Source organism: Falco biarmicus, chromosome 9 (genome assembly GCF_023638135.1).
Source record: "Falco biarmicus isolate bFalBia1 chromosome 9, bFalBia1.pri, whole genome shotgun sequence".
Lineage (NCBI taxonomy): Eukaryota > Metazoa > Chordata > Aves > Falconiformes > Falconidae > Falco > Falco biarmicus.
Window position 1 is genome coordinate 18,262,207 of NC_079296.1, and position 14,177 is coordinate 18,276,383.

Here is a 14,177-nt window from a genome sequence, read left to right on the forward strand (position 1 = left end):
AGTAGTATTAAAACATACAAAGCCACAAAGGCATCTAGGAAGGTATGAGCTGTGTCCCACTCACTCTCATCATCTTCAAGAGCCCAAGGACTTGAGGAAGCTCCATTTGCTTACACGCCTCGTTAAAGCAAAACATATAGTCTTCATGTATTTAAATTAAGGAATTTATTAAAAAAAAACAAAGCCAAAAAAACAATTAAAACAGTGGTTTGATCTAGATACAGCAGCACTGTGACATTACTAGGACATTATGTACGAAGAATCCAAGCAGCCATAGAACACAGAAGCCTTTATCTTCAGTAACAATCTCAAAATGAAACTAGCTTCATCAAACAATGTTAAAGATCTCCCTGGAAAGAGAAACAAAACCAAACAGACCCTCCCCACCCCTAACCCTCTGGATACTAGAATGATTTTTTATTTTTTTTTGTACAATACCAACAGCCACTAGCTCTTCTAATTGAGAACACTTGCTTTAATTTATTACAAAAATGATCTGTTGACTCAGTTATGAAAGACAACTTTTAACATTGCTTTAAGAGTGTCTGCTCCTCTTATAGACTACAGTATTAGAAGTGCTTAAAAACATTTAGTTCTGGATATGCTCTTGAAATTCAATCAGAAGGATATTCTGTGTCTGTTTATATACCAAATATGATTTTTAGTTTTAAAGCAGGTGAAAAGACTAACCCTAATATGAAACTGCAATTTTACAATTTAATTATTAGTCAGATATGGGCAACCACATGATAATTCATGAAATCTTTAGGTCTATCTACATTTTCAGAAACACAAAATAAAGTTTTTACAACTTTCACCTTCAAAAGGCTAAAATGTTAAGTCTTTTAGAAGAGTGTCCAGTGTTTAACAGAAATGCAATTGAGGGAGACCGCATTCAATACACATGAAACATAACTCGTTTGAGCTTGCCGATAAACGTATCTAACAAACAGCTGCATGTGGGGTGATGAGAAAGGAAAACACATCTGTCATCCAGCCACTGCCTGAAATGTTTCTTCTCTGGGAGTGAAACTTCTCTACAGGACCGCTGATCCTCCAGAAAACCTGGAATTCCCCTTTGGAGCCTGCTGATCCCAGGCATGTGGTTGCCTCTTTTGTTTCCACAGCTGGGTGGTGAGGTGACCCAATGTTTGCCACGGATGCATCTTTGTGACTTCACACAGCATCTCACTTAATTGGTATCTAGGGATGCATTTGCAAGCTTGGCCAAAAAAGTTGAACCAATGAATGTTATTTTGTCCCTTCCTCATAACTATTTATTTCCAATACAAAATAAGAGGAAGTGTTTGTGTGAATGCCATAATTACTAGCTAGCTCTTAAATAAGAAATGAGTGCTTTAACATTTGCACTGTCATCTCATCTTCTGTTGGAGATGTCTTACAGAAGCGCAGTGCATTCTCCTTCAATATTTCTGAGGAACTAAGAAAAAAACAATAATAAAAAAGAGCCCTAATTCAATAAAAGCAGCTATATTAAGCCCATTTCACTTAAATAGTAATACAAAGAGTTGTTATTGATCTGTTCTGTGCACAGACTCCACAGTGCTTCCTATTGATAGACAGAGAGCATTCCTCCACGTTTCAGAATGGGAAAACAAAATTGCACAGAGGTTTGCCCAGGGCAGTGAAGAAAAACATGGGCAGAATATGAATACAAACCACGGCTTCTGGCTCCAGTAAATAAACCAAGGAGAATACATATGTGCCATCAGTAATACTCATTTTAGTGAATAGGCAGTACTCTGTTTAAACGTGTTTCTGTCACAAAGCCCATTTGTCAGTACACTAGCTTTGCTGATCCAACTGCAGCAGCTTTTATTTGTATTATTGCGGAGATGTTTGGGGGAGGTAAGTGTTTAGTACTGTAGCATGTTGGCTTTCACCTTCTTTGGTGGTTTCCCTAAAGGAAATAATTTGCAAAATTCTCTGAACCGATTTCTTTCTCTTTTCTTTTTGCAGTTAAGGAAGAAAGTTATTACCAGCCTGCATCGCAGTATTATTTATCATAAAAGAGACTGTGTTCCGCCCAGCACACAAAAGAGAAGAATTGTTTTAAACTTATGCAGACCTCCTCTCAGCTCTAGCACGAGGGTGTTAGTTATTATTATTCTTACTCTAAATAATTAGTAGCATTTTAAATTGCAGGTCATATCTGTGAAAGGTTTGAGATAGACAATTCTAGAATCTTTGTTTTCTGTGGAGCCACTGAAGAGACCGATTCTCCCAAATTTCACTGCCAAATGTCGGTCCCTGCAGCCAGAGACGGACTAGGGCCATCCCTGGGTGGGAAAGCCTTTCAGTCTGGACTTATAGAGCTCCTACAGACAACTTCGTGCTTCATGCTACACACATGAAGGAAGACGGCATACATCCCAAGGGGCAGACTAACCCAAGGATGTTCTTTCAAAGAAAAGTCCAGTCTTTTCAAATATTATATGGGAAATGCCTAGAAATGCCCGATGAATGACCTCCTCTGCACTGAGAGACTTAACAAGCAAGTATTACAAATACAATTAAAAAAAAAAAAATCACAACTAACTGTGGAGCAGAGGTTAAAACACCAGTATCTTGTCCACAATGAAGTCAGGTCCTGCAGCCACCTGCTCCATGGGTGTCCGTGAGAGTCAGCTGTGCTATCAGGGTGTGCATTTATTGCTCTTCCAGAAAAGCCTGCGTAGGGAACTCCTGACTGAAGCTCAGACACGTGGGAACAGAGACCTGTGTGTGGCTGTCCATGCAGGCCGAGTGAACATCTACTTGCCTCATCAAACTGTTCCCTCTGACCCTCACAGAGATGATGTCCGAGCCGCAGGCCAGAGCCGATGCTTAATGTGACTTTGTGTGTGCAGTTTTCAAGTTACTCAAAACCTGTGAGCAACATACAATGAACGATGACGGAAGAATGTGCAGCAATGTGTGGTAAGAACTGCCATGGGACACTTGCTGAAGGTACACACGCTACGACAGTTTTAACACTGCCCTCCAGAGCTCACAGCTTGTCCGTCTCCCTTGCCCTGCCCATGGTTCTGTTGGCATTAGACATGTTTCCTGGTTTTCTTTTTACCTGAGGCATCTCTGCTGAAAAAGGTCAAGAGCCACTGGATTTGCAATGCAAGGCTTCGACAGCTGAAGCAAAGAATTCAAGCTGGATCCTGAGGTCTGGTTGAACGACACAGAAGAATCAATGTCTTTGAATCAGACGCTTTACTGGGTCGGCTGAGTTTGATTCCCTGCTGCTGATGGTGCTCTTAGCTTTAGTTTCTGGGGGAGGGGATGACTGCAAATTGAGATGGTATCACACTGTTTTTACAGGTGGCTGGTATTGTTTCTGACCTGCCAGTTACCAGGCATCCCTCACCAGTAGGGCCAGATGAATGCTGTGTATGGAATTCTGCCGCTCCCTAATGCTCAGTTTGATCTCCAGAGCCTGTTAGGTTTGGTTATTTTCACACCTTTCCAAGCTTCACAAGCAGGTTTTTGTTCAGAAACAACATCTGAGTCGTGGCCATTCTTGTAAAAAATCTGGTTCTAGATACTCCAGGACAAGAGTGCACATTTAAGAGTTTATTATTTGTTATTTTTTTCCCTTCATTATCCCTTTGTTTAAAAAAGCCTCTCATCCAACTAGAGAGTGGGAAAAATGCTACAAGATTTAAGTGAACCTTGAGACACTGTAGAAAATGAATAGTAAACATCTGAATCATAAAAGCCTGTAAACTAAGTAGTGTACATCAGACCACTCAGTGAAGGTTTAAAAACAAAAAAAATCTTACATAATTCAGGATCACATTTCTGATTCTTAAAAATCAAGTTTGCTCATCTGTCTATTTAAAACAAGCAACGACATCTGAACGTATGCATTTTTTGGAAAGAAATCCTATGGTAATTGGAAAGGAGATACAGAAAATTAATCAGTCTGGAAAGCTATTAAAGAACTACTTTCTGCTCCTTTGTTACGTGCAAGAGCACCTCAAAAACAGTTCACTTGGAATCATAATACTAAAAATGTCATTGCAAATACTCTCCAAGTATATCATTGTATAATGAAATCTTTTTTTTCCAGAGTTCCTGAACATCCATGGTTCCCAGTGTTTTTTTAAATTTGCCTCCCCAAAGCCAGATGCCAAGTGTCCATGGAAGCCTGGCTGTGTGGGGCACTGCCTGGGCAGGGCTTCAGCCTTGAGTTATGGGCTCAGGTTGCACCTGGTCACCAGTGGAAGTGGGAGGACTGTGGTCCTACTCCGGTCTTGAGTGCAAGGTGAGCTGAATAATAAAATAATAATAAAAAAAGAAAGAAGCAATAAAAAAGAAAATCCTACAGGTTTTGTTGTTGTAGGCAAACCCTGACTAGAAGATTTCTAGGACTGTTCATTATCACTAGTGATGTATAATATTGATTGGATCTTTTCAGGGCTTGGGTACTGAAAGAGCACAACAGTTCTGCTGTCCCAGCATCATAATACTGTGTAAAGTTTGTCAGACAGGATAGCAACACTTTAGGGATGTGGCATGAAATATCCCTCAGCTGGTATTGTTTTCTGTCTCTCCCCTCACCCACTGACTGCTCCCAAGGAGCTGGGATCCAGAGGGACTGCATCCCAGGCTTGATGCTTCAGGTGCACATAAGCATCCTTCCTCCATAACATCCTGAGGATTCAGGATATCTGCCTCTATCCTTCAAGTATCAGGACTCAATGAAAACAGCTCTTGTCATTCGAGGACTTTGCACCGATCGTGTGTCTCCACTGCTAGGGTCCTAGAGGTGCTTGCCCAAGGAACTGCCCCAGCTGAAAGGAGAGCAGGAGAAGGCACGTACGTAACTGTCATTCACTATTGTCATAAAAAGGTCATCCACCACTAGTTAAGGCTGATAGCATCTATAATCTATATTTGCAATTTGTTCACCTGCTTTCAGTAAAGGGTTTGTTGTTATTAAGATTCTATCTCCCAAGTGGGAGATGGTAAAAAAGGAAACTTTAGTCTTCATATGCCATAACATGTAGGAGATGAAGCCCTTGGGACAACAGCTGCAGTTTTATCAGATTTATCCAATGAAATATTTATGGGCTAAGCCTTCCCCCAACCACCTTTTTTCCTTCTTCATGGCAGTAGGTAGATATTATCAGCCACGTTTTTCTGATGGGGGAATATGCTTGTCTGTTGCTGCAAAGTGATGCAATGGCAGTAGTGGTAAAAAGAGCTTAGCCTTTCACTCTACCCTGCATCCAGCACCCTCTTCCCCTAGCATCAGTGTAGAGGCTGAAATCAACTGAGGGTACACAAAAATGTTGTATACCATGCTGTTAGAAGATGTCTTAGAGTGACAGAACCAAATTGGAATTGCACACCATCTGCAGCTCTCTAAAAAGAACTAAGATGTGTGTCTTGTCTCATCTGGGGTACACTGATACACTCAGTTGTCTGGCTAAGATCTGGTCCTCCACTTCTCACCTATATTTCTTGAAAGCAGGTGAAATCCCACATGTCATTGAAGAAGGTCTGTGAAAACCTCCCAGAGCAAGTCTTCATCCAGAGCGTGCTCAAGTGACTGATCAGATTCCTGTTGACTTTACGTCAGGCCATGAGAACAGACCTGGAGGCAATAGCCCTATCTGTGCATAGTGGCTTTCACCTCTGCAATATTTCATTCCCCTCCTATCAGGAAGCTGAAACCATTACAGATTTAGTTTATAGCAGAAACACAGAGAGAAAATTACTCAAAAATCTCATCTATTACTGTCTTTCTAAAATCTTGTATCTTCCATAAGATCTGCAATGCCATCATCTGACATGGGAGAGTGGCTGAAGCTCTCCCTGACCACCAATACAGGGGAAAGGAATTTCTGGACCACACTGATCTGCAGGAAAAAGAGGAACAACTTCTAGGTGATATTATGTTACACTTTACACAGTTTCACTACATGTCTACTAATGACCAGGAAAACTGGAGGCTTTTGAAATGATGTGGACTTGCATCTTTACGTACTTTACTCCCGCTAAAGGCACCAAAGCCTCATCTCCTCTTCTTGACTTTTCCCTGTCAGCTGCTTTGTGCAAATCCTGTCCCTGTTCTGTCTCTCTCCCTCATGATCTCAAGCTGTTTTAGTATGCAATTCCCCTGTCTTTCTTACTCAGACATTTGCTACTACTGACCTGCATCTTTTCACCCTTCTGCATCGGACAGATAGAACATATATGTGATAACCTAATGAATTTTGGCTATTAAGACTTCGACTGGAACAGGTTTTCCTTGTACCCTGGGATAACTGCACTACACTCTAACAGGGTTTTAGTCACGCCACGCTGACCTTCAGGTATTCCTGATGGCCCAAAGGTGCAGAATCATCAGTATACTCCAGCGGACACCGTAAAGGGCATGGTGAACCAACATGTTGAGCTATAGAGATCCTGTCTGCACTTGGGGGGACAAAGGCTTTCCAAATTCTGTTGAAGGGAAGTAACCATATTTTTGATCTGGTGTTCTTAATAGTAATTGATAGTGGCATACTTGAGAAGAGCATGACTCTGACTCTTGAGGTACTGTTACCGAACCTGAATGATTCTGTTTATACTGGTGGGAACAACGTTTTTATCAACGGTTAAAGGATCCTGGACAAAGAATGATGGAACCAAAAGTGGGAGGTATTATATCATAACTGACATTTGGTTCAATTGAGGGGATGAATCATGGAGTGTTTGGCATGACACGTGCAAGTACTCTAAGTGCAGACACAACCTATAGGTTCTGCTACTGCTCAAAAGCACCTCAGATGCCACTCTGAACCTCCACAGCTCAGCTTTAGAAAGCTGTCATGAATCTTACAGTCAGCACAAACCAGTCTAATGGATTTCTCTCTTGCTACCCATTTGATATGAGCAACTGTGGAAAAGCCTTGGACTTCTGATGCAGCATAGAGAACAGTTCGAGTTTTGCTTTCATTTCAGCAGGTGCAGGTTTCAAGTCCTTCAAAAACATGGCCATTTGCTGTCCTGGTCACCTCTCACTCAGCTTTGTTCTTTCTGTCATTAGAAACAGCACAAAACTAGTGAAGGAGAAGAGCTTAAAACAGGGTTCCCTTTCTAAGAACTTTTTGATGAGCTAACAAGGTAAGTAAGTGCAAATCTCAGCTGCGCTGGTCCCATGGCATCACGAACCTTAGGCAGAGCAAGTAGCATTCTTGAATGCATCAAAATCTTGTCTTTTAGCATTCAATGCGAGACACTACAAACTAATGAAGAGGAGAAATGTATGCAGTGTTGCTGTAAACCAAATATACAGATGTAAAATAATTAAGAATAAACTGTTTCATAAAAATGCATGTCAGTAAAACCCAGTCTGATAAAGTGATTTATGAATAATTTTCTAGAATTACTAAAAAGAATGATTTCTCATTTGAGGCTCTGGAAGTCTTGAGTCACATTTTTTTTCTTTTAAAAAAATGTCTTAAAACACATGGCTTTACAGCTGCTGCTTGGAAAATATACACCTCCAAAGTCTGACTTTCATTTAAATACAAATGTACAAAATGTAAACTGAGACAATAGAGAAATTTACAAAACTTTTCTTTAAAAATAATAAAGACAAAATTCAGTTCTAGTATGATGCTATTTAAATACGTGCAAGTAGTCATGTTCATTGAATTTCTATTGCAATGTTCTAAATAGACAAATTTGATTCACACAGTCTTGAGTGCCACCTCCAAAAACAGACCTGAGTGGAAAATTCTTCTTAAAATGCGAGGCTCCACTGGAAGGAATGGATAGAAAATCTCCATTTCGGGAGATCCTTTTTTTTTTTTCACTCAATGGTGGAGGCTCTCTCATCCATAGAAGCTCCATAGATTATAGTGGAAGGATGCAACATGTTGTTTCATAAAACTGAGCTGGAACTAGCTGCTTCCAGTGGAGTTTGAACTTACGTGATTTGAATTTATGTGGTGATTTAAATTGGCCTTTGAATTTGGAGAACTCTTTGAATTGTTCTGATGCTGCACAAAGAGAAAGACAATGACAATTAGGTTCCCAAAATATGCCATGCTTTCTTGTAGTCCAACACTGTTCATTTTACGGTGACAACATACTGATTGGACTGCACCATTGTTGTTTAAAGATCTTTGGATGTAAAATATTCCTCACTTTCTTATTCTCTCTAGGTCAGGAGGACCATGGCAATTCTTGAGGCATGCAGTGAAGAAGACTCACCTAAGCTCCAGGAGTCAAATCAATTCACTGCAAAATGTCAATACCTGCTAAATCTGACTAACACAGAGGATACCTGCCAATGTTCAGGCATGGTTTTAACCCTGCAGAAACAGACTGGTTTAAGAATGTTATTTAGATTTGCAAGTAGTGCCATGGTGCCTCATGCAAGCTGTACATCACGTAGTATCAGGTCTGCTCTCTTTTCTAGTGTCTTGGTTTCCTGCCATGACTACTTCACTCAAAATCTGCATTTTCTTTTTTTTTTTTTTTTTAAACACATAAATCCAGGATTTTCACAAGGAACTTATTAAAACCATCTAACCATTTCAAAAGGCATTTCAGCGTACCACTGAAAAATAGGTTTTCAACTGCCAGAAACAAAGTTCAGGAACAACACTGGAACTTCTGGTGGTAAAAAGATGACAAGGGGTAGATGGGAATCCTGGGATATGCGGTATTAGTCAGGAAATTACCAGGTAACTGAGACAGCCAGCCTTCTCTAAGATGCACTGTCTTTCTCCTAGCAAAAATATCACCGAAACATGGCTGTGACACTGGGCATCTATGGGACCTTCCTTGTCTTAGTCATAAAAGATCTCACCTGTCGTTTAAATATTCTCTGTAGCAATCCTTTCTTGGGTGGCTCTGGGGGGTAGCTTTTGTTTAGATCTGGTGAAATAGTACCATTTGGTCCAAATACATTCAGTTCTTTGAAACACTCTGTTTCTATCATCTAGCGGAACACAGTAAAAAAAAAAACCAAATTATATATCTGCATTAAATACATTCCAGTAGTACTAGGTTGTTCAAAGTCAGGATCAGGACCAGCAGCTTGAGCAATACGTTAGGAGAGTTAACAGTTGAATTCCTGCTGGTGGCTGTAGAAGGCAAATAGGATACATAAGTAAGGATGGAGTTTGCACATCAGTCTAATTAGAAGTTGCCCCATAAAAGCTTTCTGCTCTTTAGCACTGTGGAGAATATTGGGTAAAGATGGGCGTACTCACAAAATACCAGTTATCAGCACCCCTCTGCCTAAGTGGATCTGCTCTTTGATCCAGAGTTGGATTACAAAATCCACTGTTGGCTGTGTTTTGGTATCAAACAGAAAGACTGCAATCTGGAAAACCTGGAGTGGTTCAAGGGTTTGAACTGCTGCAGATGGGACCCGCTGCAGGTATAAGACAACAAGTGAGATCAGGATCACCAATGGAGGAGCCTTCTGCTGGGAATTCTGGCCATTCCATGGAAGTTCCTGAGGGCTGCTGTCAAAACACCTCTGTGGAAATCCAGGAGGAGGAAGTACAGGAAGATCCTTGCCAATTTACACAAATAAGCAGAGCCAACAGATACAGTCACCTGAACCTGACATCTGTGGTACATTATAGATCTTGAAAGAGGCCATTTGTAACTTATGAAAGCATTAGAGTCTGGCAAGTTATCCAGTAGCTGTAGATTACTGGAAATATACAGCTCCTCTTAAACCATCTGTGTTAGGAGTTTTATTGGAGTGATTTTACTATGATACATCCTTACCTCATTTTGCCATGGAATAGACACTGATCCTGTGGAAAACTTGGAATAGAAATCATCATCTGTTTGGTCCAGGTTAACTCCTTTCACTGTGGAGAATTGTTCGATGTCTAACACATCCTTGCAGTATACTGCTCTGGGCTATCTCAGCAGAAAAAAGAAAAAACACAGCAAGAGAAAAAATATTTTGGAGTCTGATCATGTGCTTTCATTCACAGATCCAGTCAAGTGAGAATGCCTAACAGCAAGTGACTATCAGCATCCTGCTTCTCTAGACTTGCTCTGCCCGCATGTTTATCATCAAAGGCTGACTTCACTTTAAGCATGTTAAGCTTCCCATTTTGAAATCCTTAAAGCATCATTGCAGCCAAAGTGGGTTTTAGTCGTCCATGTAGCATACGATTATGAGGTGAGAGGAGAAGGACAGAAAGAGCAAGAAACCAAAAAATCAAATCCTTCAGTAGTCTTTTAGAGAGGGAACAATAGAAAACAAGAATGTTTATGAGTGACACACTGGAGACAGCTTTGAAAAGGGACCTCAGATAGAAGTGTCCTACCCAGATAGCTGTGGACTTCGCAGCTTAGAAGTTTAAAGGAATACATGCTAATTGCTAAAGAAAACAGAATAGGTTTGTCATTTTTCCACTATTTTTATTAATAGCTCAGCTGCTGGAAGGTGTCCAGAATCACCTCTATTAACTCTTTTAACTTGGCTGCATTTCCTCAAATAGTCAAATGGCTTTGCCTTTTTAAACTACTTAATTTTCTGGGATGACAGACAGGACTCTTTGCAGTGATGCTGCTACCTCATATTCCAGCAGTCAGCCACGGAAAGCAGAAACAGTCATCGCTGGCTACCTGTCATAATGCGGTCACCTGCACGTCTAGAGAGCTCCCATCTACAACACAGTTACCCTTCGACGCACAGGAATAATTGAGGGGTGGCTCGTGGGACTAGCCTGACCTGCTGAACTCAAGCACGTGTTGAATTCTGCTGTCTACATATGGTACCATGACTGCACGGCCCAGGGGCCCAACCGTGCAGTATTTTATCTAGATGTGAGCAGTGTGACCAAACAAATCAAGCTGCTCCCTGATAGGAGTCCTGTTTGCTGGAGGCTGCTGCATCCCTGCTCATTCCTGACAGCTGCAATTCACAATATTTTTGTGGAGACAGAAGAGGATGGAGGTTGTATTACAACCTCTGCCATTGGCTATATAGCTTTGGGTGATTCAGCTGACTTCAGTAAAGACATGGAAATCTATGGATGAAGTGCCAAATAAATTAAATTAGGGGCAGCTCTTGAGTTCCCAATAAATAGCCATAAAAATTTATGTGCCTCTGCTTTAGCAAATATGTCTATAAGAGGTGCCTTCTAGGCCTTACATGCCACGGTTAAGCTTTTAATATACTCTGGTGGATCCCAGATTTGAGCCCAGAATTTTCGAATTTTCTACATCAGAAAGAAATAGTAGCTTGTCTCCTATTTCTTCCCACTAAAGCAGGTCGTAACACCATGGGCTAATTGGCAGGAATAACTAGGCCGCATAGTAAAATGTAAAGCAAAACCAGAGCAGCTAAAGTAAACTTTTGTAGCGTTCAAACCACTTTGGTTTGGTGGAGTTCGCAGCAACATGAATGAGAGCTGCCAAGATGTTACTTTCCTTAATACATTAAAATGGCAGTGTTTACTTAGAACCATATGGGAACTTTAAGGATAGACGGTATAGCCAGAAAAAGAGCCTGCAGGAGGAAAATAATCAGATAACTCTGTGCACTGGGGTAGAGGCTGATACCACAAAAGTGTGGAAAAAGTTTCGTTATTGCCAATGCAACAAAGCCTTTCAGTATGCGCAAGGCTGGTGTGTAAACCTGGGCAAGGACTCCGTGTTGGGTTCTGTGCCCTGTGAACACTAACAAGTTCAAAACGCTCGCTCAGCCCAAGTTGCCTCCTCTGCTTGAGGTAACACTTGATAGCTGAACTTGGTCCAGACTCTCTGTAAACGAATGCCTGCTTTCATAATGATCCAGTCCATTTCTCCGTTCCATAAAGCTTTAGACTTTGTAATTCTGGTTTCACCTCAGCATATGTATCTGTGTATCTGTATGCATAAATGTGGCTTTCATTGCTGGTTGTTCTGAGCACCACCTGGTTCAAAGCATACTTACACTGCTGCTGCGGATAAGGGAATGCAAAGTTTCCCAGTTTAAAGTTTGGGAATTGAGGCATGAACAGACCAAGTGAAAGACTGCAGTAAAGTGAGTGGGAATGAATCAAGCCCCAGGTCACCACCCAAGCCCCAGGTCACCACCCTGAGTGGACACCCCCACCCTGCATGCACACACCCACAGAGCAGCTCTCCTCCTCCTCCCAGCCACCCCACTGCAGCCCTACTGCTTACCCACTTCCTAGGGCAGCTGCCCATGCACAGAGTGATGATAAGTCTAAAGAGAAGTTATTTTAGAAACAAATTTATTGAAAGAGGCCACTGGGGGTTCTTCTTGTTGTACTTACATCAGGGACAAAGGGAGGATCCAGCATTCCTGCTTCTAACCGCTTGAAATTCATGCTCTTGAAAAAAGGGTGCCTCTTCACTTCTGTTGCACCTTCCCCTTGACACCCCAGCCGCTGCTTCACGTCTTTGGTGAGGAGCTGAAACATGCCAAGAGGGATGGTGAGGATGTCAGAAAAGCAAGAGCTCCACAACGATATTTTTATTTCCAGTTGGTTTTGAATGTGCCCAGAGGGAAGTGAAGAACTGTGTTACTTAATGGCCGGAGTTAAATGGATTAGGGCTGCACTGTTCTACATGCTGGTGAAACCCTTTGAAAGTTACCTGCCATAAAGCGTTTACAGCCATAATAGAGACCGTTGCTTCTGCTTATTTCCAGTGAGTGCTTTCAAGAAGAGGTTTGACATACCCTAATAACATATACAGATGCATATTTATAAGTCCCATGTGATTTTTATCAGTACTTTTTTTTTCTTGTTACTCTTGTTAGAATGATTTTCCCATGTTGCTTATGCTGAATGACTTCACTATCAAATTGTATTTCCCCCCACCCACTGCAATATATTCCAGTCCATCACATGACGTATTGAATCAACCCTTTGTGCTCATGGGCTTATCTCTGCTGAACTCAGGGGGAGATTTGTCCATGGAGTCAGTATCAGTAACCATCCTCAGTTCAGCCTTGTTTGTCTTCAGAGAAGGGCGATGTACCACCTGTACCTGCTACAGCAAGTCCTGCCTGTTTCCTGGGTACCTGTGATGGAGCACTGGCCACTACCTGAACCCAGCATCCCTGCTCTATTAGATAAGCCAGCCCATGAACACAAACATGGGAGCTGAAGGTCCTGGAAGACCTTGTATGTCCACTCGATCTGCAAGGGAACAGTTCAGTGGAAGAACAATTCTGGCACAGACTAGTTGGTGGCTGAGGAGACAGAACAGGTAGCCAAATCTTCACCAAAATGCCTCTTCTCTTAAATCATATGCGTAGAATCAAGTAGGTTAAATCAACGTCTTGAGAGGTCACATCTGAACTATCAAAGAGAGGGAGAGCTCAGCATGCAAATGACTGGTGTGATGGCAAAAAGACCATCGCTTGGGACAAGGACTTCACTAAAATGTGCCGCTGACTTCAGACAATCTGCTGAAAAGTAAAGGTTCACAAATTTGTATCCGTTTTTCCCATTCCATTCTTCTGTGAGGCAGCTTGCCTGATGCTCTCTTAGAGAACGGAAAATACAACTCCAAACTCACCATTTCAACTGCCGAGCTGATCAAAGAGCTGCATAAGGTGGGCCTTAGCATAACAGAAAACGAAACACGCACTGCAGACAGTCAAGGCGAGTTCTGCTGGAGTCGCCACTCGGGGGGAAAGGCTACAGACATACACTGCAACATGACGGAGCAAACAAGCCTGCCAGCCCCCTTCCCCGCCAAGAGCATGGCCCCTCAGCCGGGCAGCCGCCACGCCGCGGCTGCTGCGGGCAGGTGCGGGGCCAGCCTGCGCTCCCCCCGGGGCTGCGCCCACCCAGCCTGCGCTGCCCCAGCCTGCCCTGCCCCAGGACTGCGCGGCCGCCGCCCGCCGCCGGCGAGGAAGGGACGGCAGCGGGGCCGCCGGGGGGCAGCAGAGGAAAGGGCAGCGCGGCCGTGCAGCGCGGCGGGGCCCGGGCGGCGGCGGGGCCGGGGCGGGTCGGCGCGGGGCTCGGCCGGGCGCGGGGAGGCGTTCGCTTCCCTCGGGATCCCGACGAGGTAGCGGCCTGGGAGCTGAGTCGGGGACTCAGCCCGCGGGCAGGGCTGGTGCCTGGGTGCCCGGGTGAGAGAGATTCACGCCTCACCTCCTCGCCCGCCCCCAGCTTTGCTGCTCCAAAGCAGGAGCTGGCAAGCAGCGCCCCGCCCTCGCCCCCTCC

General features: G+C 43.0%; 1 protein-coding gene across 3 annotated transcripts in view; it reads right to left on the minus strand.

Moving 5' to 3' along the window:
• Positions 1–146: 146 nt before the first annotated feature.
• Positions 147–14,177, minus strand: part of GRK5 (G protein-coupled receptor kinase 5) — a 169,611-nt gene continuing 155,580 nt past the window's right edge. For all 3 annotated transcript variants that reach the window (XM_056350675.1, XM_056350674.1, XM_056350676.1), the window contains 4 exons: positions 12,273–12,410; positions 9,760–9,897; positions 8,825–8,956; positions 147–8,009 (listed from right to left, as the gene is read on the minus strand). In XM_056350675.1, coding sequence (XP_056206650.1) covers positions 7,911–8,009; positions 8,825–8,956; positions 9,760–9,897; positions 12,273–12,410 — 507 coding nt within the window. In that variant the 3' untranslated portion in view covers positions 147–7,910. The remainder of the gene's footprint in view (positions 8,010–8,824; positions 8,957–9,759; positions 9,898–12,272; positions 12,411–14,177) is intronic.